This window comes from Castanea sativa, chromosome 1, assembly GCF_040712315.1.
Source record: "Castanea sativa cultivar Marrone di Chiusa Pesio chromosome 1, ASM4071231v1".
Classification (NCBI taxonomy): domain Eukaryota; kingdom Viridiplantae; phylum Streptophyta; class Magnoliopsida; order Fagales; family Fagaceae; genus Castanea; species Castanea sativa.
This window is the reverse complement of record NC_134013.1, coordinates 64,063,063-64,089,772: the sequence shown is the minus strand read 5'-3', so window position 1 is coordinate 64,089,772 and position 26,710 is coordinate 64,063,063. Positions and strand designations below refer to the sequence as shown.

General features: G+C 35.4%; 2 protein-coding genes and 1 long non-coding RNA gene across 3 annotated transcripts; 2 read left to right on the top strand and 1 right to left on the bottom strand.

The window, feature by feature from the left end:
* The first annotated feature begins 294 nt into the window (after positions 1 to 294).
* Positions 295 to 11,296, top strand: LOC142622914 (beta-glucosidase 13-like). Its single transcript, XM_075796477.1, has 12 exons — positions 295 to 585; positions 8,332 to 8,442; positions 8,967 to 9,081; positions 9,184 to 9,261; positions 9,407 to 9,494; positions 9,613 to 9,826; positions 9,959 to 10,074; positions 10,183 to 10,403; positions 10,529 to 10,560; positions 10,654 to 10,759; positions 10,884 to 10,992; positions 11,128 to 11,296. The coding sequence occupies exons 1-12, from the start codon at positions 295 to 297 to the stop codon at positions 11,294 to 11,296; spliced, it is 1,650 nt and encodes a 549-aa protein (XP_075652592.1).
* Positions 11,297 to 19,922: 8,626 nt separating this feature from the next.
* Positions 19,923 to 23,367, bottom strand: LOC142609930 (uncharacterized). Its single transcript, XR_012839723.1, has 2 exons — positions 21,493 to 23,367; positions 19,923 to 20,165 (listed from the first exon to the last, which is right to left on the bottom strand). It is a non-coding gene; the product is annotated as an uncharacterized LOC142609930 (long non-coding RNA).
* Positions 23,368 to 23,568: 201 nt separating this feature from the next.
* On the top strand, positions 23,569 to 24,711 carry LOC142622608 (stress-response A/B barrel domain-containing protein UP3-like). The gene has a single exon (XM_075796123.1). The coding sequence runs from the start codon at positions 24,184 to 24,186 to the stop codon at positions 24,691 to 24,693; it is 510 nt and encodes a 169-aa protein (XP_075652238.1). The 5' UTR covers positions 23,569 to 24,183; the 3' UTR covers positions 24,694 to 24,711.
* The last annotated feature ends 1,999 nt before the right edge of the window (positions 24,712 to 26,710 follow it).

Here is a 26,710-nt window from a genome sequence, read left to right as displayed (position 1 = left end):
GGAGGATAAAAGGTAAGTTGTGAATTAATAAAAAGAAAAAGAATTAAAAATAAGACAGAAAGAGTTTGAAAATGTGTGGATGATGTGGCTTAACAGAAATGTAACAATAATAAATGCTATGTTTCACAGAGAGAGAGAGATGAGACAAAACTAATGATGTTAAATAAATTTTCCGAACTCTGTCATGACCTCAAATCTATAGATAGCCCTCATCTCTAGATCCCTAACCATCCTTCAAAGTGTCATCTCTCTCTCTCTCTCTCTCTCTCTCTCGCTCTCTCTCTCTCTCTCGATATGGCACTTAACATTGCATTGCTTGATCTCTCTCTTTATCTGTTTCTTTATATGGCACTTAACCTTGCATTGACAATGAGGCCATCTATGGCTGATTTGGGTTCTTTAAAGAAATCAGAAACTACCATTAAAAGTTGGAAAGGACATGTTGTTCCACCAACTACAACTCTTGATGAAGTTCTCAATGGAGTCCAAGTAGTCCAACCTACAACAATTTCTAAACCCAAGAAAGTAAAAAGAAAGGACTTCCCTGCAAATTTCAAGTTTGGTTGCTCCACTTCTGCTCTTCAGGTCTCTCTCTCTCTCTCATAAATACATATACATTCATATATATATATATAAGGTTCATGTGTTTTGATATTGTTAAATTATGCCAAATTTTTTTATTTTATTGAGTTTTGATGTGTCTTAAAGTTGTAATTAAAGTTAAGTCAAAGACACAAAGTTTGCTTAAGAAAAGCTCAAAAAGTCTATTTTCAACATGTACCTCAGTAGCTAACTTAATACCTCTTGATAGCTCTCGATTTATGCCCTTCTAGGTCCCCCTTTTGCCTCCTTGATAGCTAGCTTAATACTTCTCGATAGTCTAATTTGAGATCTATTTGAACCAATTTTTAAAGAATGTTATAAGCCATCTATTAGACCAAAGTTAGAAAGTACATTTGAAGTTTTTTTGGTGAAGAAGCTAAAGCTATGGCAACCACCACACACTTATTGCTATGAAGAAAACACCCTTAAGAAGTTCTTGGAGTTAGTCAAAGGTTCTGACTGTGATTGTGGGTGCATCATTTGCGGAGGGTTCATATATTGAGAGTTAGAGGTTTTAATGCGATAGAAGGTTTCTATTGTAAGTTTATCTATTGGGATTGTAAAGTTTAGGGATAAGGATTTTGTACAAGATCTTAAACTCATCTTTACTATAGTGGATTGCTTTTTGACAAATTAGCCTTTGGCTTTGGCACCATACATTTCAATACAAGTCGCTTTCCCTTTTTTCTAGTCAAATACTAGAGTGTGCGACGACTTTTGCAACTCGTTATCTCTTTTCGAGATTTGACATTGGATGAGCTATAAGCAAAAACATAAAAGAAAATGTGAGGAGATATATAGGCTCAAGTCCACGTATGTATCAAGATCAAACAAGACTATTGACTAATCATTTATGACAAGCTTGAAGATCTATTTACAACAATCAAAACGTAGATTTCTAGATGTTGTTCACACTTAGAAAATATGCATACATAACAAGTTAAGCTCGTAAATGCACTATGCCATTAGTACGGAGGTACTACGCCAAACTCACATGTGATAAACACAACACAAGTGATAAAACTTTTTGAGATTTTTCACTTTTTATAGATTTTTGAATTTTTCAACACACTCAAAAATAGAAGCAAAGTAAGATCAACACAAACAACAAGCCAAAACATGAAAAAGAAATAGCAATGGTGCACAAAAACAAACCAACAGTAAGTCACACAAGAGATATGAGTCAAAGGATGATACCAACACCAATGGTCTTTCGGAGAGATTCAAACTGTGGACCATTAAGGGATTTAGTAAAAATGTCTGCTTTTTGATTGTTGGTGTTGATAAAACTTCAGTCACACAATTTTCTCCTCTACCAAGTCTCAAATGAAAAGATATCGAATTTCGATATGTTTAGACTTTGAATGTTGAACTGGGTTCTTGGATAGATTGATGGCACTCATGTTGTCACAAAAGACGCACATGGTTTCTTGAGGGATTCCATAATCATGTAGGAGCTTCTTCATCCATAATAGTTGAGCACAACAACTCCCTACTGCAATGTACTCAGCTTCAACCATTAATAGAGAGACTGGATTTTGCTTTTTGCTCATCCATGGCACCAAATTGTTCTTGATGTAGAAACAACCTCCCGAGGTGCTCTTTCTATCACTAACACACTTGGCCCAATTAGCATCCGAGTATTCGGCTAGGCAGTCATTCGAATCTTTTGAATACTAAATTCCATAGTCGGATGTTCCATTGAAATAGTGGATGATTCTTTTGACCGTTGTTAGATGGGATTCTTTGGGTGCTGCCTGAAAGTGTGCACATACCCCAACAATAAAGGCTATGTCCGGCCTACTCGCACTGAGGTAAAAAAAACTGCTAATCATACTCCTATAAAGTGTTGGATCTACTTTCACACCGGTTGGATCGGAGCTCAGTTTTACTGAGGAACTCATTGGAGTGGATGCATGTTTCTTGGAGTCTAAACCGAATCTCTTTACAAGATTTTTGGCATACTTCTCTTGAGATATGAATATCCCATCTTTCCCTTGTTTCACTTGAAGGCCTAAGAAGTAGTTTAACTCCTCCACCATGCTCATCTCAAATTCCTTCTTCATTTCTTCCGAAAATTATTGAGTAAGGTGATCAATTGTTGACCTAAATACAATGTCATCCACATATACTTGAGCAACAATGAGAGATTTCTCATCTTGTTTGACAAAGAGTGTTCGATCGGCTTGGCCTCTCTTGAAACCATGATCTAAAAGATATGAGGTGAGATGATCATACCATGCTTTTGGTGCTTGCTTTAGCCCACATAATGCTTTCTTCAATCTTAGGAAAATGTGGATCTTGGAACCGTTTCAGTTGCTCAACGAATACTTCTTCATTCAAAAGTCTGTTAAAAAAGGCACTCTTCATATCCATTTGGTATAGCTTGAAGTTCATAATACAAGCTATGGAGAGAAGAATTCAGATTGACTCAAGTCTTTCTACTGGAGCAAATAACTTATCAAAATCTACACCTTCAACTTGAGTATATCCTTGAGCCACCAATTTGGACTTGTTTTGAACAACTTCACCATCTTCATCGATCTTGTTCTTAAAGATCCACTTGTTGCCAATTACATGTGTGTCCTTGGGCCTCAGTACCGACTCCTATACATCATTTCTAACAAATTGATGTAACTCTTGGTACATGGATTCGACCCAATTTTCATCTTTCAAAACTTCTTCCACTTTATTGGGTTCAAATTAAGCAAGATAGTAATGATACATAACATGATTCACACTACAGCTCGATCCTCTTCTCAAACAGAGTCCTTCATCCAAATCACCAATTATGTTGCTTTTAGGATGATTGGGAGTTACTCTTGATGAAGGTTTCTTAGAAGTGGAGGGTTCATCATCACGAGAAATTGGAAGTTGAGCTTCTGGAGGGGTGAGTGGACTCAAAGACCTTTGAATTGATCTACCCTCCCTTCTTGATGTAGTAGGAGTAGACTCCTTTTGGTGATTGTCTCTCACCATCATCACTTTGAGACATGTTACCATCACCCTTATTTTTCTTAAGGCTTGAAACTTCGCCATCCTTACTAACATCCTTTTCTTGAATGGTGTCATCTATGACCCCATTTATCGACTCCATCACGGTCTTGGTACACTTGTTGTACACTCTATATGCCTGGCTATTTACAGAGTATTCTAGGAAGATCCCTTCGTCGCTTTTGGCATCAAACTTCCCAAGATTATCCCCTATCATTGAGAATGTAGCATTTACTCCCAAATACTCAGAAGTATTTCACCTTAGGCTTCTTTTCCTTCCAAGTCTCATATGACGTTTTCTTTGTTCTTGCTCGGAAGAAAATCCTATTCCCAATGTGGAATGATGTGTTCACCACTTCAGCCCAAAATTTCTGTGGGATGTCTTTGTTAAGAAGCATTACTCTTGCGATCTCTTGAATCACCCAACTCTTCCTTTCAACAACCCCATTCTGTTGTGGAGTCTTTGGGGTTGAGAACTCCTTTTTGATACTGTGCTCAATGCAAAATGTTTCAAATTTTGCATTCTTAAACTCCTTCCCACGATCACTCTTGATTTTAACTATAGGAACTCCCTTTTCATTTTGGAGCTTTTTGCATAAGTTTTCCATCTTGTCACATGCCACCGACTTCTCTCTAAGGAATTCCACCCAAGAGTACCTTGAGAAATCATCAACCAATACCATGATGTATCTTTTCCCACCCATGCTTTTCGTTCTTGTTGGACCCATTGGATCCACATGAAGCAGCTACAAAGGGCAAGATGTAGCAACTACATTTACTTTGGGATGGGTTGATTTAGTTTGTTTTCCCCATTGACGTGGACCACAAACATTTTTCTTGATCTTTCCAAATTTTGAAAAACCAATCACGGCTTCAAGCTTTGAAACTTTTGCCACTTGCTTGTAATTTGCATGCCCAAAACGTTAGTGCCACAACTCCAACAAATTTACTCGTGCACTCTAGCATGATACATTTGGCTTGGGAACTACGCTATAGCAATTGTCGGTGGTCGTAAGTCCCCTTCAAGACTTGCAGAACTTCTTCACTGAGGATTAGACACCCTTTCTTCGAAAATTGAACTAGAAAGTCTTCATCACAAATTTGGGTGATACTTAACAAGTTTGCTTTCAGCCATTTGATATAAAGAACATTGGTCAACAAAGAAAGTCCCGGAACGTCAATAGTTCGCTTTCCTAGGACTTGTGAGTGGCTACCATCTCCAAACGTCACAAAACCATCCTCTTTCTTCTTAAGACTTTTGAAGAGTGATTTATCTCCAGTCATGTGCCTTGAGCATCCACTGTCAAGATACCACAAACATGAATTAAACACTTTCAATGTGGTATGCACACAAAGACAAGCATGAGACAAACATTCTTGATTATCAAAGCCAGACTCATCTTCCTTTACACTATTCATGGATGAGTGAAGTTTTCTTTTCAAACCATCAAGTTTGTTACAAAAATGTCTATTCCTTCTCTTATATTTTGCAATTAAGGAATTAGACTCACATAAGCTATTATGAAGCTCGTGATTTTTATGCTCTAAACATTTCAACATGTGAAAAAAGTTTCTAGCATGTTTCTTACACTTGATTAACTCTAGGAGCTCATTGCTAGGACAATCTCTAAAGATGCTTATAGAGTCATTATCACAAACACATGAACTACACTTTATGTTGGTTTTATCCATAGCTATATCCATAGCAAAACAAGGGGTCTAGGATCACACTAGGATAATGAAATTCGGAAAAGTGTACCCACTCTGATACCAATTGAAAGCTCAAATTTGTGTGAAAACACAAGAGCTTGTTCAGACCTCCAATAAAAATTACGGCTAGAGTGCTTTTACTTTAACTTAAAGTAAGTGTGGAATAAAAGTAAATAAGCACAAACAACTGATAAAACTACCCTAAGCCATATTCATCCAATATCAACTATAAAAGATAAGCTTAAAGAGTAGGGAAGAGAGATGCAAATACAAGATTACACCGAGACGTGTTATCAAAGAGGAAAATGAAGAACTCAAAGAAAAACCTCTCTGCTGCCCTCCAAGCGGTAAATTGATCCACTTGAGAATAAGTTGGAGTACATGAATAACAAAAGACCCTCCAAGCCTAGTTTACCTAATGTACTTGAGCCATTCAAACTCTTGCTACCAATTAACTTCTCGAAACCTTGTCTTCTTTAGCTTTTCCGGATCCCGCAATTCAACCCGATTGCATTTGCTAATGAATGACTCCTTCCAATGTTTCCCAGCAGCACCAAAATTTCACTTGACACTCAAATTTGGTGTGGTAAGTGTTTGAGCTATCAACCTATCATGGATTTAGAGATGGAGAGGTAGGAGTAGAGGAAAACCACAAGGAAATGTATAAATGATTATGGGTATAACAATCTCTAACTCTCAAGTGTATTTTCTAGGGTTTTCTCTCTGAAAAGCACTCCTTACAATATGTGAGTAATGAGGGTATATATAGTGTGAGTAAAGTCTTGGTAAAACAAAACATGATATTTTGCCTAACAGAATGTTTTGCGAGTATTTTGCAGGAAGACCTTACCCGCGAGATACAATCCTCCAGGCTGGCATAACTCTTCACCTTCCATTCATGTGCTCTACATGTGACTCTTTTGCGGGATAGCTTCTCATAAGGCACAAGCCAAATCCACTTCTTTATCGTTTTAAGCTTGAGTCTTCACACTTTTTTCACACTCATCCCTTACAATTAAAAACCCACATAAATATAGGGAAATATGATTTAGAAAATTACAATCAAATTTGGCACGGAATTAAAGTCAACACAAAATAGTTGTAAATTACAACTTTACAATCTTCATAACTTTTTCTCTATATTTTAGGTTGATATGAGTTTATAAGACTTGAGCACATGAAAACCCCTTATATGCTTGAATTTTAATTTCATATGAAATAGTCTTAAATGATCATGCTTAGAAGTGTTTGTATACCTTTGTTCATGGGTCACATAGTGTCAAGATTTGCATAAAATGAAAGGGAGAATATTGGTATTCTATGTGCAATCTTTTTTTTTTTTTTTTTTTTGTGATTCATTTTTCTCCTCAAAATGATTTTTCTCATTAATTGTTCTATAATTTTTTTTAAATGGAAGAATGTTGTTTTTATACCCTTGCTCTTTATAGTGGGAGTTTTATCTGTTTGCATTCCATGAGTGTGTCATTCTTATTTACCATATGTTGTCCCCTTAGTATCCATAGCATCTTGCTGTCATTCTATTGACGTTTGTTTATGGATTCTTTGTACCCTTTTGATCCCTTTTATGTTTCCTTGGTAACACTGTAGCTTTTTGTCAATCATGACAAGAAGGGGGAGAAAATTGGTATTTGGATTTTCTACATGTTAGGGGAGCAATACATGTTTTCGTAAGGGGGAGATGTGTTTTTTTTACTTAAGAGGAGCATTATGTACTTTGGTGTTTTGTGCCAATTTTTATTGGTATGCATATTCTTGAGCTTTACTTGTGTATTATTTGTAATTGTTTTCCACATAATGCACATAATGTGTTTGTTATGCTTTAAGAAAAGACAAATATGAAGCCAATCAAAACTATCAATCCTAGTTTGTGCTATGATTTCTCGGGACAAGTTGTTAGATTAGGCTAGTTTAGTTGAATATGGATTCATTCTTTGTAATTGGGATATTTTTGTAATTGAGGTTTTGTCATGTATTGACAAAGGAGAAGATTCTAAGGTTCATGTGTTTTGGTATTGTCAAGCAAATGAAAATTATGTGCTTCTATTGAGTTTTGATGTGTTTTAAAGTTGTAATTGAAGATTAAGTTGAAGACACAAAATTTGCTAAAGAAAAGCTCAAGAAATATGAATTTCAACACATACCTCATTAGTTGGCTCAATACCTCTTGATACCTATGATAGCTATCTCGATACCTCCTTAATACATCTCAATCAATCTAGCCATTCTAAGTCACCTTCTACCTCCTTGATAGCTGGCTTGATACTTCTCAATCTATCAAGATTTGAGTTTCAACAAAAATTAGTGACACGAAAAAAGCACATAACTTCTCCATTTGAAGCCTGATTCAAGATCCATTTGAACTGGTATTTAAAGGACGTTATAAGCCAAATATTATAAGGTTTTTTTTAGAGAAAGAAACAAGCCATTTGTGCTGCTAGGGTTTTTGTAACCAAGTTCTTTCAATTTCACCATACCAAGGAGTTTCAAAATAAATTTGAAGTTCGTTTGGTGAAGAAGTAGAAGCCATAGCAACCACCATAGACTTACTATTGTGAAAAAAATCTTCAGGAAGTTCTTGGAGTCAGTCGGAGGTTTCGATTGTTTGTAAGTGAGTCATTCGTGGAGTGTTTATATATTGAAGAGTTCAAAGGCTCTGATGCAGTAGAATGCAGTAGAAGATTTTTATTGTAAGTTCATCTTCTGGGGTTGTAGAGTCTAAGACAAATGTTTTTTTACTAGATCTTAAACTTTTCTTTACCATAGAGGATTGCTTTTTGGGAAGGTTTCCCCTTAGGTTTTTTATTTTATTTTTTTGTGAAACTAATTTATTTAATTTGTTTTCCTAGACCATCATATCCTGTGTTTTTTACTATTCTATTGTGTATGATATTGATGTTTGTTTGTTTAACCAAATACTATTCATAATAAATCTAATTAACAACTTGGATTTAATATAGAATACTTGTGTTGCATAAATAGTTGACATGTACTGACATGGTGCAGACAGAAGGAGCAGGTGACGAAGGAGGGAGAGGACCAAGCACCTGGGATCATAATATCGATGACGGGATTGGAGACAAGGACAGAGCAGTTGATTCATACCATCGTTACAAAGTATGTATGAATATTGCTACATAATTATTAAGATATGATAAAAACAACTCTACTCTACAAATGGTCAAAGCAAGAAAACTAAAGATAGAATATAATTAAAGCACTTAAGCACTACCCATGTATTTCAAAAGTTTGACCTTTTTTAGATCTCATGCTCATCACATATCATTTCCTAAGTTCGACCAAAAGGAATTATTTGTTGTTTATTATCAGAATGAAAAGTGATCATACTTATTCAGAATGGATTTATTTTATAAATCAATTTAGATATATTATAAATCTAAAAATATATCTATTGTTACATTATTTAAAATTTTAAATAATATGTCACACTATACACATACATTATTGAATCATGAAGTTCCAATTAGAAATGTTGCTAATGTGTAGCCCGGATTCTCAATCTTCTTTGTAACAGTAATGAAAGCTTTATAAGCAGAACAAGTTTTTGCACGAACGTAAATTCAGAAAATAAGCTTGTGTAAATTGTTGTCATTTTCTGGTCACCAATTTGTTGCTTATAGTGTGTTTTTCTTTCTTTCTCTAATTGGTTGGTGTCACAGGAGGACGTGCAACTGCTGAAATATATGGGGGCAGACACTTACAGATTTTCCATTTCCTGGTCAAGAATCCTCCCTGGTACTTTCTTCTTCAAAATATGCCACCCTCAAATCAACAAAATATTTCGAAAGAAAAGAAGAGAAAATTTATGTTCTATTTATATAATCAACTTGCATGCAGATGGGACCGTTGCTGGTGGAGTAAACCAAGAGGGCATCAATTTCTACAACAGTTTTATTAATGAACTGATAAAAAATGGTATGAACCAATATTTGACTTTACAACCTTAGTAGCTGCTTGTGCTTCATATATGCAAGGACCAGTTTTTGTTCCTAATTAAAATTTTTCAAACCAGTTTACTTTTCAACTGCTCAAAAACTGAGACTCTGAATTCTCCATGCAGGGATAACCCCATTTGTGACACTCTTCCACTTTGACTTACCTCAAGCACTGCAAGACAAATACGAGGGCTTCTTGAGCAGACAGACTGTGTAGGTTCATGTGATCCAGTTGATCAAACTTCTTATTTCAACTACCAATATTTCCTATGATAATAATTATTAATCAGTGCTGTATGTGTACTTGGATGTTACGTACTATTAATAATAGGGATGATTTTAAAGCCTATGCCGACATTTGTTTCCAAAATTTTGGTGACCGAGTGAAGTACTGGACTACTATCAATGAGCCACAAATATTTGGGCCGTACGGCTATGAAACTAGGAACCCAAATCCAAAACCTGCAACAGATCCATACCTTTCTAGCCATAACATTATATTAGCCCATGCCGCAGCTGCAAAACACTACAAAGAAAAATACCAGGTAAAATCATCTTCTTCTTTTTTCGTTTTGTAGAATTAATTTCCAATAGGACAATCATAAGCTGACACCCATTTTGTTTCTATACAACGTTATTTATATAATTTATGTTATTTTATTTTATTTTATTCGTAGCCAACTCAAGGGGGAGAAATCGGTGCTTCGCAAATGGTACAATGGTTTGAGCCATATGGAGATACACTTCATGATAAAGATGCAGCCAAGAGAGCATTTGACTTCCTGGTTGGATGGTTAGAATATTTATCACTGTCAATAAAACACACACAGTCACATATAATCAAATCCTTTTGATAATAAAAAAAAATCATGTCTAATTTTCCCCTCTATTATATGTATAGGTTTATGGAACCATTAGTGTTTGGAGATTACCCATTCATCATGAAGGCTTTGATAAGGGATGGACTTCCAGAATTCACAGAAGTTGAGAAGGATTTAGTGAAAGGGTCCTTTGATTTTATTGGTGTCAATTATTATACATCCAGATACGCACTTTCCCACCAATTTGATAAAGATGATAACTATTCTACCTATAGTCAATACCAGTACGCTGAGCTCAAAGGTAAACTTTGTGATTTCCTTAGCAAAACATCTTAATTTAGCTTGTAATTGAATATGGCATAGATATGATTTTGGTAGCTATAGTATTATCTAATCCATCTTTCCTGTTTGTTGCATTTGCCATAGTTGATAGAAATGGGAAACCCATTGGTGATCGGGTAAGATTGTTTCATTTTAAATTGTTTACACATTGATTAAACTCAATGACTTGAAGACTCATCTAAGAACATGTCATTTCATTGTTAAACCAGACACCAGGTAGCACTCAAATGTATATCTATCCACAAGGGTTAAGGGATGCATTGATTTATATGAAGAAAGAATACAACAATCCGAAGTTCTACGTTACTGAAAATGGTTAGTAATTAATGTAAAATAGCTCCTTAATTTTTTTTCAACATTAATCAAGAGAAAAAAAAACATCACAATTTGTTTTTTTTTAATCTTGATATATAATCAAGTTATACATGCTTTGAAACAGGATATCCAGAGAAACGAAACGATACTATCCCAATAAAGACTGCACTGGAAGACAATGCGCGAATTAAATATATTAAAAGCCATCTTTCTGCTATTTCAGAAGCCATGAAGTAAGTTCAAATTAAGTGCTAAGTACTAACAAGTAGCTTTCGATGGTAGCCAATATTATTCATAAATAGGCCCATAAAACAAATTTGTCCGATAAAACAAAGTCATCATAAAGATTATTTGTTGTTTGAGTGCAGGAAGGGGGTAAACGTAAATGGATACTTCATGTGGGCTTTAATGGACTGCATGGAAATGGGGTCAGGCTACACTGCTCGATTTGGGCTTGCTTACACAGATTATCTTAATAACTTGAACAGAATCCCCAAGAAGTCTGCAAAATGGCTTAAGTCCTTTGTGAAACGTTAAACTTAAGATGTGTTAACCCAGATATCATATGCAGACCAATTTGCTTGTGTGACAATTAGTTCCAACCTTCTTAATTATCATAATAAATTCGAACCTTTTCGCTTTGGAGTATTCCAAGCACTGTGGGTTTGAGTTGAGCCTAAACAGCTCCGTTCTCTTTGAATTGATCTTTTGTAATTCTCTTAATAATAATAATAACAAATAATGTGATTCACTCTCGTTGGCCATCTTCAATTCTTCATTGTAAAAACTTATCGACTTTTTTTCCTTTACTTTTTATGTTTTAAATTCAATAACTATCGGCTTGAAGGGTCACAAACTCCCCCATGCATTGCTCATCAAATGTTTACGTATGTAAACATTGTTTTTTGATGATGGCGAAGAAATCACCAGTGAGCTGCGAGTACTCCTCCGATTGAAGCAACACCTGCGAAGAGAAAGTAGGTGATCGACAGAGAGCACCGGTGTGGTGCCGGCCAAAGACCCTCCGACGATCAAGTTAGAGTCTTTAGAACAACCCTAGAGTGCCAGAGTTGAGGTAATAGTGCGTACCTTTTGTCATGAGGGTTTTTGGGGTTTATATAGTGGTGTAGAGCCGAAATAAACGCCTTGGCGAGGAAGTACTTTCCTTTTAGAAGAGCAATTCGCGGATCTTTGCATATCGTATAGAGCTCTTTTCCTTATAGGGATCCTTTTGACTAAGACCAAACGTGTAGCGAAAGAACTTTCCTTATATTCACGTATGTAGAAGTCAAGATAGATTAAGAATGGAGGTTGGATCACCCCTTCAACCTTTTTCTGCCTAGGTCGTCAACCAATATGCACATCCTATACTGCCGCCAGCCTAGGTCGTTAACCAAAGTACACCTCCTATGCTGCCGTCAGCCTAGGTACATCTCCAAAGATATCGTCAGCTAAGGACCTTCTCACCTTGGCCGTCAGTCTTCGCTATCTTGATTCCTTTAGCCTAACGTCACCACGTAAGGGGTGTGGCCTCGAACGTTAAAAGAGGCGTCAACGACAATAGCTGACGGATAGTATATTTCCGTCAGCTTATTAACGTGCAGTCAGTATGTAATAAGTATAATTCCGTCAACTTCTTAACGTACCGTCAGCATAAAATAACGTCACTATCATTTTTAATTTTATCAATAAAGCTATAGCATATTATTTGAGAAGTGTTATCATATATCCGTTTGGAAATTGTTAATTTTTGGTAGCTTATTTGCATAGTATTTATCAAAAAAATATAATTTTTGAGAACTTTAATGTTAAATGTATTTTAAAAAGTTAAAAGTTAGTTTATTTTAAAAAAACTATAAGTTAGAAGGAAGAAAAATAAAAGATGTTGAGAGAGAGGAGAGAGCAGAAACAGGGAGAAATGAAATCCTAGGCCAAGTTGCTTGCTGTATATTATAGATAGGATTATAGCAGTTCGTTTGTTGTATGGCTTAGCTTGGTTGGATGGTTTGTCACTCTGAATGAAATACATACAAATGATCTTTGCAATTTTATATATAAATATAATATCAGTTTCCTCTTTTAATAAATTAAGTCATTAAACACTCTCCTAAAAATAGGTTTATGGACTCATTAATGTTTGAAGATTACCCATTTATTATGATGGTTTTGGTAAGGGATGGACTTCCTGAATTTACAGAAGTAATTAGCTAAAGGGACATTTGTCTTTATTGGTGTCAATTATTATACATCCAATTATGCAGGTTCCATTCAATTTGATAAAGACGATACCTCATACGTCTACTAGCTTTATTGGGTACCACTGTACCAGTACGTTAACTTGACAGGTAAACTTTTTGTACACAACTTCTAGAGGATTTCTATTATTTATAATTAGAATGTAACGCATGCAAATATATTTGAATTAGATCTTATATTTATCACAGTCGACAGAAATGGGGCACTCATTGGTGATCCGTTAATATTATTTTCTTTAAAATTGACATGTCAAAATAGATTTAAATCAAGGACTTACCCTAAAAACGTATTATTTCATTGTTAATCTAGACACCAGGTTGCAGTCAAATTTGTGTCTATTTACAAGGATTAAGGGATGCATTGATTTATATGAAGCAAGACTGCAAGAGTACTTTAATGTCAAATTCTAGGTTACCGAGAACAGTTGGTTGGTTGGTGTTGAGTTGGTGGCTTGCTTGGTCAATAAAGGTTTGACCGAATCCTATTTATGTCAGTATTGTTTCAGCCGTGGAAACCAAGGACATAGGTCCTACTTAGTTTTGGTTTCGTGGCTAGCCATATAAGAAATCAAGTCCTAGTTGTATTAGGATTGATTAGCCGACTTGGTTAGTATATATATACACCTTGCTACGGTTTTGTTTAATTGTGTTGTACAAGAGAAAGAGGCTAGCTACAAGATTAGTGCAAATACAATAGGATGTTCTATTATTCTTTGTGAGAGAGCTAAGGGTGTATTTGGGGCTTGGGACTTGTGAGAGTGTTATTGTGCTACTATTGTAATCTCCTTATTTTTAGTGGAACTTTTTCTGTCGTCACTTGTGGATGTAGGCGATTGCCAAATCATGTAAATCATTGTGTCCATTATTTTCTTCTCTCTTTTTTACTATTGCGTTAGTGGGTGTATTTTTCACAACAATTGGTATTAGAGCTCTAGGTTGGTTGATCTAATGGAGGTTAATGCTTCTATTGGCAAGGTAGACATAGTTAAGTTTGACAGGATTGGCAACTTCGAGTAATGGCAGAGAAGGGTGACCGATGACGAGTAGGAAGAACTTGAGATGAAGATGATGAGTGCAATTTAGCTATGTCCAGTAGATGAGCTTATGAATGATGTCATGGATAAGGTGTCAACTGCTGCTATATAGTTGATGTTGGAGAGCCATTATATGTCCAAGTTCCTCACAAATAAATTGAATCTTTAGCGGAAACTTTATGGGCTTAAGATGCTAGAGGGTGCAGATTTGGCTTAGCACATCAACACATTCAACCAAGTTATTAGCGACATGTTGAGGATTGATATAAAATTCAATGATGAAGATAAGGTGATGATGCTTTAGACCTCACCTCTGGCTTCCTACGAACACTTGGTTACAACCCTATGTTGGGGGGGGGGGGGGGAGGAGACTTTGGAATTTAAAGAGATCTTAGGAGTATTGATGGATCACTACCATTGAAAACAGAATTCGGGTGAACGTTCTGGGGAAGGGCTTATGGTTAAGGGTAATCCAAATCTTGAAAGGGAGAAAGATAGGGATAACGATTCTACCAGGGGATATAGTAGATTCAAATCCAAGAGCAAGACAATAAAGTGCTATAAATGCCAAAAGAAGGGGTATATACGGCGAGACTATCCAGAGTGGAAAAGAGACAAGGAAGAAGACAATGAAGTTTCCTCAAGATCTGCTAATGTAGTGGAGGTAGATGCAAATTTAGATCGAGATTTGTGTTTTGTTTCATCAAATGTAGACCGATTGATCGATTCTTGGGTTCTAGATTTAGTATGTTCGTTCCATGTGACACCTCACAAGAATTGGTTTGACACTTACAAGTTAGTTGTGGTTTTGTTCTAATGAGAAACAATGTTGTTTGCAAAGTTGTTGGAATAGGTTAAAGTTAAGATGTTCGACAATGTCGTGAGGACATTAAAGGATGTAAGACATGTTTCAGATTTGAAAAAGAATCTTATTTCGTTAGGAACCCTAGACTTTAATGGTTTTAGCTATAAGTTTAAAAATGGGATAATGAAGGTGTGGGGAGTAAAAGGACCCGAGCAGGCATTTGGACCTTTGGGCTCTAACAAGGAGGGCCAATCTGTTCTTGATTAAAAGCCTGTTAATATTGCAAATCGGCCCATACGCTAAGAGTCCGAGAATACATCCAAGGGTGAGTTTCTCCTCGGATAGACCCAAGAGGACTCAAAGATTCGCTAGAAAGATCAAGACAGAGCTCTAGAAGGACTGTTGGTTAAAGGGGGGATCCCCGTACCCTCTAAAGGCACCAGTGTTGAAGAAATATCTTAGAAAAAGCTGCCACCTCCACATTAAAGATCTTGCACCTACCTCCCTGGCCGCATTAATGGGGAAGTGACCCCTGAACAGTAGAATAAAACCTTCTGGTTACTATTTAAAACACTGGAAGAAGGTGGTGTCAAGGAGGAAGGGGAAGATTTGGGCAACACGTGGATAAAACACCAAGAGAATAAGTATTTAAAGGGAGTAGAGGCCAAAGAAGAAGGGGGATCGATCAATTACGAAGAAAGAAATTAAGAATTGTAACCTTCAAAAAAGAAAGAAAGAGAAATAATACAGAAACCGTCCTCGGCTAATGTCCGAGGAAGCTTTTTTGCAATAATCTTTTACTATTTGCACGTGTTTTTACATCTTAGCCTGTTTATTAAGTTTCCAGTGTCCCTAACTAGATTTTAGATCCACACTCTATAAATTTCATTGTTTAAGGCTCGTTGGGCCTGAGTCCATAGTTGTCTTTAGGTCCAGGTGCAATTGTGCACTTACAGAAGGTATCAAAGGATGCTATGGCTATGGTGAAGGGACGGAAAGTAGACGGTAATATCTACAAATTGCTTGGTAGCACCATTGTAGGTGGAGCTACTGCAATAATTGAATCTGAACAGGATGATACACTCTTGTGGCATATGTGATTAGGGCATGTAGGTGAGCGTAGTTTGAGAGAATTGCATAAAAGAAATCTATTGGCTGGAGTTCAGTCATGCAAATTAGATTTTTGTAAATATTGCATTATGGGAAGGTAGTGTAAGGTGTAATTCAAAACTTCCACACACAAGACATAAGGTATTTTGGATTATGTTCATTTTGATATTTAGGGACCGTTGAAGGTTGTCTCTAAAGGTAGATCTCGGTATTATATGAGTTTAATTGATGACTATTCCAAGAAAGTTTGGGTTTACTTCTTGAAGAACAAGTTTGATGCCTTTTAAAAATTCAAGATGTGGAAAGATGAAATGGAAAACCAATCGGGATGGTCAAGTGCCTTAAAATTGATAATGGCAATGAGTACATGAATAAAGAGTTCTTGAGGTTTTGTGAAAAGCATGGCATCAGGAGGCACTTTACGGTGCCAAGAACACCTCAAAAAAATGGAAGAGCTGAGAGGCTTAGTAGAACACTTAGAGAAATAGCTAGGTGCATAAGACTGAATGTTGGGCTTCCTAAGGTCTTCTAGGCTAAAGCTGTGAATATGGTTTGTTACATTAACTGATCACCTAGTTTTTCACTTGATGGGTGATAGACTAAAAATGTATTGACCCCTTGTGATGAATTAATTGATTAATTACCCAAGTTTATTAATTAATCAAATTAGCATGCAATGTACGTGGCAACACAAACAAATCACCAACTAAAATATAATACAGTGGAAAAGAAAGTTGACACAATGATTTGTTTACGAATGGGGAAAACTTCCGAGGCAAAAACTCTACCGGGTGATTTTAAGGTCACCATTCCCAAGAATTCACTATTATCACAACAAGCGATTACAAATAAAGGAATCCCAGTACCTTATACCAACCTATAGTTAAACTCTTATCCCAATACCCAATTGGACTTGTTCTGTAGTGACAATCTCTCCTCTTAATGCACGGCTCCCAGTACGTGATTAACCAATAGATGTGTGGATCCCAGTACGCGACTTGATCACCAACTTGAGAAGGATGCTAGTTGCAAAGTTCTTCAGTTCATCACACGATGAAGATCACAAAGCTCTTTGGTTACAAAACCCTACGATGTACAAACACAACAGTTTCTTCAAGAGAAAGAAGAACTAGGGCAAATTCTGTCTTCAATTACAATTTGCATAAAAAAATTTTGATATACGCACGAGCAACTTGAGCAACCTTTGACGGCCCTTAAAACAATCCTTATATATATTTAGGGTTATGAGAAAAGAAAGCCCAAACATACATTCACGGATTGGAATGAAATCAGATCTGAAAAAATTATTTTCATAAATCTCGATAGATACCCTATCTATCGAGCAGTTGTCGAGCCACGAACTAGAACAACCTTTTAAGCCTTGATAGATACTAGCTGTCGTGCTTTAAAATCCAACATTTCTTCACTTGATTCTTGGATAGACTTGCATGGCTTTAACACTTGAACTTGAAACCTTATTTCTTGAAGCATTAAACACATCCTAAATCTACCAAATTACAAGTAAAGTGCGTTTTGTCAAAGGATTAGCCAATTACATAAAATATTGACATATGTTCCTAACATGATTCACATATATCCTAACAATGGGAAAGTTGTTGAAGAGGTTTGGACTAGAAAAGAAGTTGATTATTCTTCGATAAGGATCTTTGGGTGTCCTACCTCTGTGCATATTCCTAGTGAAGAAAGGTCAAAGCTTGATTTAGAATCAAATAAGTGCAACTTTCTTGGGTTTTAGAAAGATGTAAAGGGATACAAGCTTTGGGATCCGATTGCAAAAAAAGTCGTGATAATCAGAGATGTTGCCTTTGACGAAAAGTCTATAATAAAAGCTTTCAGAAAGGAAGATGAATCTTAAGTAGTGGGAAGTAGTAGTGATAACGGTAAATCAATTTTGCAGTTGGAGCTAGATGAGGTGGAGTCTCAACTAGAAAAGCAACCTCACAGTACAAAATCAGACAGGCCTAAACGCAACAAAAGACCATCGGTTAGGTATGGTTTCAAGGATCTTTCTTTTTATTGTTTACCAATCAGTAGCGAGGATCCTTCCACATTTCAAGAATCAATTGATAGCCTTGAAAAGGACAAGTAGAAGGAAGAGGAGATGAAATCCTTGAATAAGAATAATATTTGAGAATTGTCAGAATTTCCAAAGAGAAAGAAACCAATGGGTTGCAAGTGGACATGTTTAGAAAGCGGGATGATATGGTAATTGCAGCTAAGAGCATGTGTGAGGTTGACAGGAGAAAGTCTGCTTTGCACAATGAGTTTGACATGAAAGTTGAAAACATGTCAAAGGTCCCAAATGCAAGTGCTATTGGGTGTTTGATGTATGGATGGTCTGCATTAAGCTGGATTTGGCTCATGTAGTAAGTACTATCAGCAGGTGCATGGAAAATCCTGGTAAAGAGCATTAGAATGCAGTGAAATGGATATTCAGATACTTGAAAGGTACTTCGAAACATGAGATCTTGTTTGTAAGGCAACATGGTGATAATTTAGTGGTAGGGTATGTGGATGCAGATTACGCAGACAATGTGGATGGTTATATTTTCACATTGTCAAGCAGACCTATCTATTGGAGATCCACATTACAATTCATAATAGCCATGTCTACTACTGAAGTTAAGTAGATGGCTGGAGATGAAGCTAAAAAGGAAGCACTGTGGTTGGATGGGCTAATTAAAGAGCTTGATTTGAACCAAGGTTGAGTTTAGTTGCATTGTGACAGTCAGAGTGTCATTTACTTGGCAAAACATTGGGTTTATCTTGTTGTAAAGTTTCAAAAAATAAGGGAGTTGATTGTTATAGAAGAAATTTTTCTTGAGAAGGTTCACACTTCGAAGAATGTAGCTAATATGTTGACGAAGCTGACTCCAAAGGACAAGTTCAAGCATTGCTTGGACTTAGTCAATGTTTGTAGCTTGTTATAGTCCTTAGGGGCTATGGTTGTGGCGACGAAGTTGTTAGTTCTTAAGGCTTGACCAATTCAAACCAAGGTGGAGATTTGTTGAGTCGGTGGCTTACTTGACCAATAAAGGTTTGACTGAATCTTATTTATGTTAGGATTGTTTGAGTTGTGGAAACCAAGGACATCAAGTCCTACTTGGTTTTGGTTTCGTGGCTAGCAATATAAGAAATCAAGTCCTAGTTGTATTAGGATTGATTAGCCGACTTGGTTAGTATGTATATACACTATGCTATAGTTTTTTTTTTTTTTGATGAACACTATGCTACAATTTTTTTTAATTGTATTGTACAAGAGAATGAGGCTAGCTACAAGACTAGTGCAAATCATAGTTTTGAAACTTGGACTGTTTAATGAATCGAGAAAGGGAGAGGAGGTCAGACTGAAGTTCAACCGAGGTCAAACCGTGATGTTCCATTTAATTTTTTAATATATTTGATACTTAAATTGGTTTATATTTATTAATTTTTCATTCCTGACTAACAAGATGCGTGTGGCCCAATGGTTTGCATGCTAGACATGTTATTTCACTTGCTGAGTCAGGTTTAGGTCCTGCCAGCAACATATTGTCATCAATTTTTACCAAAATAATGACTGGATGAACTGGGTTCTTATAAAATTGGAAATAGGGTGCTCTATTCTTTGTGAGAGAACCCAGGGTGTATTTGAGGCTTAGGTCCTATGAGAATGTCATTGTGCTACTATTGTAATCTCCTTATTTTATAATGAAACTTTTTTTGTCGCTACTAGTAGATATAAGCAATTGTCGAACCATGTAAATCCTTATGTCTATTATTTCTTCTCTTTTTCTTTAATCTTGAGTTAGTCAGTGTATTTTCACAACAGTTGGTTTAAGTTCAAAGTATATATTTTTTACCCTCTTCTTTATGCCTCGCAACAGGATATCCAGATAAACAATATGACAGTATTCCCATAGAGATTGCATTTGATAATGGACAAATTCAGCAGATTCTTGGTCATCTTTTTTCTATTTCAGAAGCTAGAGACTATGCTCATAAGTTTTACATTACATATATGATATATGAACAATATTACATTTTGAGAGCACCAATAATAGGCGTGGATCAGACTAGAAATTTTCTTCGTAAAACAAAGTCAAGAAGATTTTCTAATTCTTCGTGTAGTGCAGAAAGGGAGTAAACGTGAAGGGGTACTTCATGTGGGCTGCGATGGATTGCATGGAGATGGGGTCAGGCTACATGCACAAAGAGATGGGGTCAGGCTAAATGCACCAAATTATCTAAGTTATATTATGTAATAGACTAACATTATATTTGTATATAATATCTTTATAGTGCAATATGATAACATCTATGAAATTAAATAAAAGGAAAAAAAAAACTTAAAAACACAAAACTAAATTAAACACATCAACCAAAAGTAGAGTTTTAAATAACACAAAAATTAACTAACCTAAAGTAGAGATGCAAGATTAAAATAAAAAAAAAATTGAGAGAGAGAGAGAGAGAAATAACATTTTTGTGCTAGACAGATATGCTTAGAATGGGAGAGAGAATTGCTAAAAGGATGCGATTAAAAAGAGTAAAAAATGAATGAGGATTATAAAATGATAGATGAAGAGTGATATTAAAGTACTAGGAAGTATTGGGAAGTTGAAAAGGTAAAAGGAGGAGAAATGTTAGAGAAAGTGTAACAAGAAGTTAAGAATTAATAAGAAGAAAAAGAGTTTTTTTTTTTAAATTTTATTTTACGTTTTTTTTTAAAATTTTATTTTATACAAATAAGAAGAAAAAGAGTTAAAAAATAAGAAAGAGAGCTAAACAATAGGTGGATGATGTGGCTATTAATGTAGTTCAATAGAAGTGTAACAATAACAAATGTTATGTTTCAACTTTTATCTATACTAGTCGCTAACCCGTGCAATGCACAAGATAGTTGGTTAAATAACAATTACAAATAATCATATAAAGCCCCTATGTTCTTTGATTACAAATATAGGGTGCTCCACATAACACATAAACGTCACTCCTTGGTTGCTATATGGCAATGACAACATTATTATTAATACTCCCAAAGCTCATACACAGATTTGGGCATAATTAGAATTCCTATAATGCTCAACTATAATTGAATTTATAGTCCACACCAATATAAAGCATGTTGTCTTGCGCACTTGTCTTTATAACTAACTGGATCGCTTAAAAACTACTTTATAGTTTATAGTAGTTGACTAAGAAATACAACACATAGACAATTATTGCAATAACAGAAACTGAGAAAAGATATTGCAAAATTAATTATATATAATTTTTTTAAAAAAAAATTGATGCCAAGTCCACAGTTTATTATTTATTTTTAATTCAATCCTACAGCAAGGAAGCTCATTCGTTCATGACAAAGGAAGATACAAAAACCACTATATATAAGATAAACTCAGTTCAAATTATTAAAAAAAAAAAATTGTCAAATTATCAATAAGACATTAAAACAAACTCAGTTCACAAGTCGATGGAATGTAGAATAAAAACTATGCAACTGAAGCTTGAGCACTAATACTAAACCTTTTGAGCATTCTGGATCATTTATATATCGTTGAATTGGGGAATTTGATGATCTGGCCATGTACACAAGTTTTCAATGACTTGTAAATCTTAAAGCTGCGAAGCAGTCATGAACAAAACATTTATGCATGTACAGCCATATTGAAAGCTATCAACAATTTTGAAGACCCTAAAAATAGAAAAAGAACATTTGCAGCACTTTAAAATATTCAAACTAATAAATTTGCTCTTCCTGCTTTGCTAATTTGTTCTACTCCTAAGATGCACTATTTTTTTTTAGAGGATAAAAGATAAAACTTTATTGATAAATTGAATATACAAATGTGTAGACAATCTCGTGATAGCATAGCAAGACCATACATTTGCTGCCAAGGAGTAATATGCCACCTCAATCCATGAGGCGCTATGCCACTCTCTCTTATAAGAAGCAACTCACAAACACAAAATTCAAAACTTCGAAACAACAGACAAATAGTCTAGGTTTCTCTACTTATATACTCCTGTTAGCCCCCAATTTTGATTATGCAGGCTTCTTGGAAACTGTTGAGGAGATTATTTACAGCCGCATATATATATCTGTGTTAGATGCATCTGATAAATAACAATATTTGAACTTAAAATATCCTGAACCACAATGATAATGATAACAAATCCAATTTATCAACCCATTCCCAAATGCCAATCACAAATATAAAAGATCCAGTATCCCCATCACTCTACTCAATCAATAATCAAATCTCAAACTTCCAAACCTTACCACAAAATAAACAATTCAACTTTTGTTTTCTTGCCCACACTCCTAATTTCACATAACAGTAAAACCAAGAAAACAATTCTACCATATGAAGTTCATTACACATAAATCTAAAGTAAATTGATACGAACATGAAGAAGGAAAAAAACCTCTTTGCTAATTTATTGACTCTAGTCAGACCATGTGTATACTATAGCAAGAAGAATACATGTCTACTTATAAGACTTGCAAAATGGACATTGTACAGAATCAATCAAATTCTGGGAAAAAAAAAAATAGTCAGGTATTTTATCAAACAATTTGCATGCAAGTAACAAAATTTTTTGTTAGTTACATCAGCAACAAAATATTTAAAGCAAATTATTAAGAGGGGATTTTGTAGAGATTATATACCCAACTTCTTTTGCAGGAAATACTGATCTGATATTCAAGTAAATGAAAGAAATCGAGAATCATATAAATTGGAAATATATTTGAAGTGCTAGAATCAAGTGTCTAATACAACATTTAGTTTGTTGGTAGAGAGACACACAAATAGTAAAGCTTTAGAGAGTAAAAATAATCAAAACCTAAATTAAAAGTGTTAAATCAAGGTAATCGAATCACGCTTCGATTGGGTTAGAGGGAGGCTTGGAAAAACAACTTTAAGAAGGAGATGGAACATTCCAAGCAGAATACTATCGCTGGAAGAAGGAAAGGCAGAGTGAGAGAACCGAATTGAATTAGAATAATACAATTGGATCTGGGAATTGGGGTTATTCCAGAGAAGACTATTATACATATTCGGAGAGAGGGAGACGAGAGAAGTGAAGTTTTGGTTTTTCTATTCAAAGAAATATACCTATGCTAGCATATGATTCTTGCGGAGCCGGTTCAACCTTCATCACAAACACCATCAAATCAATCAAACCAAAACAACCAAATCTAAATTTTAGTCTATTTAAAATGCCTTTACCAATTGTGGTTGTGGGATGTCGGCCTGAATGTGGGTGCTCGTTTGCTTAACGGTAGTAGGGCCCTTAAATTTCTCCTTCTCTTTCTCTCTCCCTACACGCCTGCTCCTTACAAATGATTTCTTCTCAATTTCAGTTATTTTGTTTTAGGGATAATTACAATAAACTCACATGTGGTATGATCCATTTTCACTTGGCCTATTTATGGTTCAATTTCAATCATTTACACTTTGTCTATCTAAACTTCAATCCGTTATCCACCTCTATTAAAATAAAAATGTATTTTATTTTTATTTTTATGTTTCTCTCTTCTAAAAAAAAAAAAAAACCTCAAACAAACAAGATCAAAGAGGGGGTTTTGTAGCTTGGATTCAAGAACACACTTGCTTTTAGTATGAACAATCTTGAGCCAATCAATCCAAATAAAATTTTCATATTCGCATAAATCATAAAAAACATTTACAAAAATCCTACACTTGAAAGTGCTCTATTCTAATTTCACAAAAATCCTTTCAGACAATTTCAGTTATTTACAAAAATCATACACGTTTTTGGTTGATAGTGGATTGTGGGTAATGCCGTGAGTGGGTTGGGTTTGAAAAAAAGGAGAAGTCAGAGAGATAGAGATGAAGAGGGAGAAAAAATAAAAAATAAATAAATCCCAGCGCCCCACCAATAGCCACTACCAACAAAACCTTCCCCTTCCTCCGATCCGTGCCGCCACCACCAACACAAACCCACCACAAAACAACCCACAGCAACCCGAAACCCACCACACTGATACACCTACACAACCTTCCCCTTCCTCTGATCCGCACTGCCACCACCAACACAAACCCACAGCCACCACAAAACAAACCCAAAACAACCCGAAACCCACCACATCGATACGCCCCAACGCCGAAACCCACTCTGACCCACGAGCAAGAAAGACCCACTCCGATCCACGCCGATACGCCCCAGCGCCGAAACCCACTCCTACCCATGAGCAAGATAGTAGAGAGGCCATCATCTCAATCTAAGTCCGAGGCCATCGAACACATCGTCCTGTTCAAGGTGAAAGATGAGGCTGAACCATCGAAGGTAAAGGCGTGGCTCGACGCTCTCAATGGCTTGTCCTCCCTGGACCAAGTGGCCCAGCTCACCGCCGCCCCATTAATCCAAACTACTACCACCGCCACTTCGCTCAACTTTACTCACATCCTCCACAGTCGCTACAACTCCAAGCAAGACCTCAAAGCCTACACTATCCACCCCCGCCATGACAGCGCCGTCAAAGATCACGACCTGCTCATAGTCGAAGACATCATGGCCTTCGATTGGGTCGCCTCCGATCTTCATTTTGCGGTCACACCCAAACCCAAACCTGGATCCGCAATTCAAGTCAGCTTCTTCAAACTAAAGGAAGGAGATGAGGGTAAAGATGTAAAAAAATCAGAGATACTTGGGGTTTTAAAAGAAATGAAGGATGGTTTGTTGTCGAGGCAGCAATAAGAAGTTCTTCAGCAATCAAAAACCCTAACTTTTTTATTCTTGTTATATTTGTTTTTACCTAAAAATGTGTTTTTCTAATGGCAAACGAAGAGGTGGGTTACGGAAGGCTAACCTCAATAGGCAAAGTATAAATGATTGAACCACGAGTAGACAAAGTGAAAACGGGCCATACCACAAGTGGGTTTATTATAATTATCTCTTTGTTTTAATATATATCTTATATGAAACGAGGGGATTCTAGCATTTTGCCTTTATTTTTTAAAAAATTTAGCAATATATCCCTGTTTTGAAATTATTTAGGTCCATGGCTCTGTTTTGAAACTCAATTTTCTCAAAATTGAGTTTCAATGTAAACCTCAATTTGTAGAAAATAGAGTATAGTGCGATCAAACTAAAAAAATAAAAAATAAAAAAAAACTTGCATGGAACTTGAGTTCATGGAGCTCGAGTTCCATTGAAAACGCCACTATAAGTCATTTAAAACGCAGCTATAGGTATGGACTTAAAAAAAAAAAAAAAACTTGCATGGAACTCGAGTTCATGGAGCTCGAGTTCCATTGAAAACTCTACTATAAGTCATTTAAAATGCAACTATAGGTATGGACTTAAAAAAAAAAAAAAAAAAAAAAAACTTGCATGGAACTCAAGTTCATGGAGCTCGAGTTCCATTGAAAATGCCACTATCGGACATTTAAAATGCAGTTATAGGTATGGAACTTGAGCTCTATGAACTCGAGTTCCATGCAAGTTTTTTTTTTCTTTTAGTTTCATTTGGCATTACTCGATTTTAAAACAATCGAGTTTTTGGTTGAAACTCGATTTCAAAACAATCTAGTTTTTTATTGAAACTCGATTTTATTAAAATCGAGTTTCAAAATAGGGGCACGAACCTATATAGTTTCAAAACAAGGACATATTGCTAATTTTTTTTAAAATGAGGGCAAAATGCTAGAATCCCCTATGAAACGATGAATAGATACCAAAACTAACACGAAAAGACACAATTATTCAGTGTTTTTAAAAGTAAACATGTCATAAGTTTGAGTAGCCACATGGCGCAATGGAACGCAATTAACAAAAAGTCAAACGTTTTAACTATTAGCTATTGGATGAGTTTTAGGGGAAAAAAAATGTTTTATTTATTAGTTTTTATGTAAGAAGGAATAAGAGACATAATGTTGCGTCTCTAGTTTAATTTGTTTTGTATATATAAGTGTATACAATATAGGTTATAATATATATATATATATATATATATATATATTTTTATTTATCATAAGTTGAAACTGCCTAAAAAGAAAGGTCATGACCATTTAAATTGGATATATCAAAAGGTGCCTAGGTGCCTATTGACCAAAAAGGTGTCTATTCTTATAAATAAATAAAAAGTGTCTGTTGATCCAAAAGGTGAGTATTGACTAAAAATATGTATATTAAATGAAAATGTATCTATTAAATAAAAAGGTGTTTGTTGAAGGGTAATAATCCTTCGGGTATAAATAAAGGTTCACATTCATTTGGTAACTTATTCTCAACTTCTTCTCTTTCATATTTCTTAAAAACACAAAAAACTTGTGAGTATTCTCCTAAATGCTATTTGTAAGTCAGGTCTTTTTTGTTAAATAGTAATTGTAACCTTATTGAATGCTGGTGATAATCTATAACAGAATAATGATCCCACTCACATTATATATGTGTATATAATGTGAGTGGGATCATTATTACATAGTTACCACCACAAAATGGTCACCACTGATTTAAGAGCATTTCACTATTTCTGTTTCTTTCCTTGTTATATTAGATTTAGATTTCTTTAACTATGTATTACACACGCATTATATATATACATTTTTCATTTTTTTAAAAGTATGTTTCTATAGCATAATATTTAAATTTTACACGTTCCAATAGTTACTGACAGTCTCTGGTTTTTTTTTTTTTTTTTTATCCTTCGTGTTCTAAATGATAGGTATATATATTTACTTTCACAATATTCTCATTACTGTGATTTGTGTTA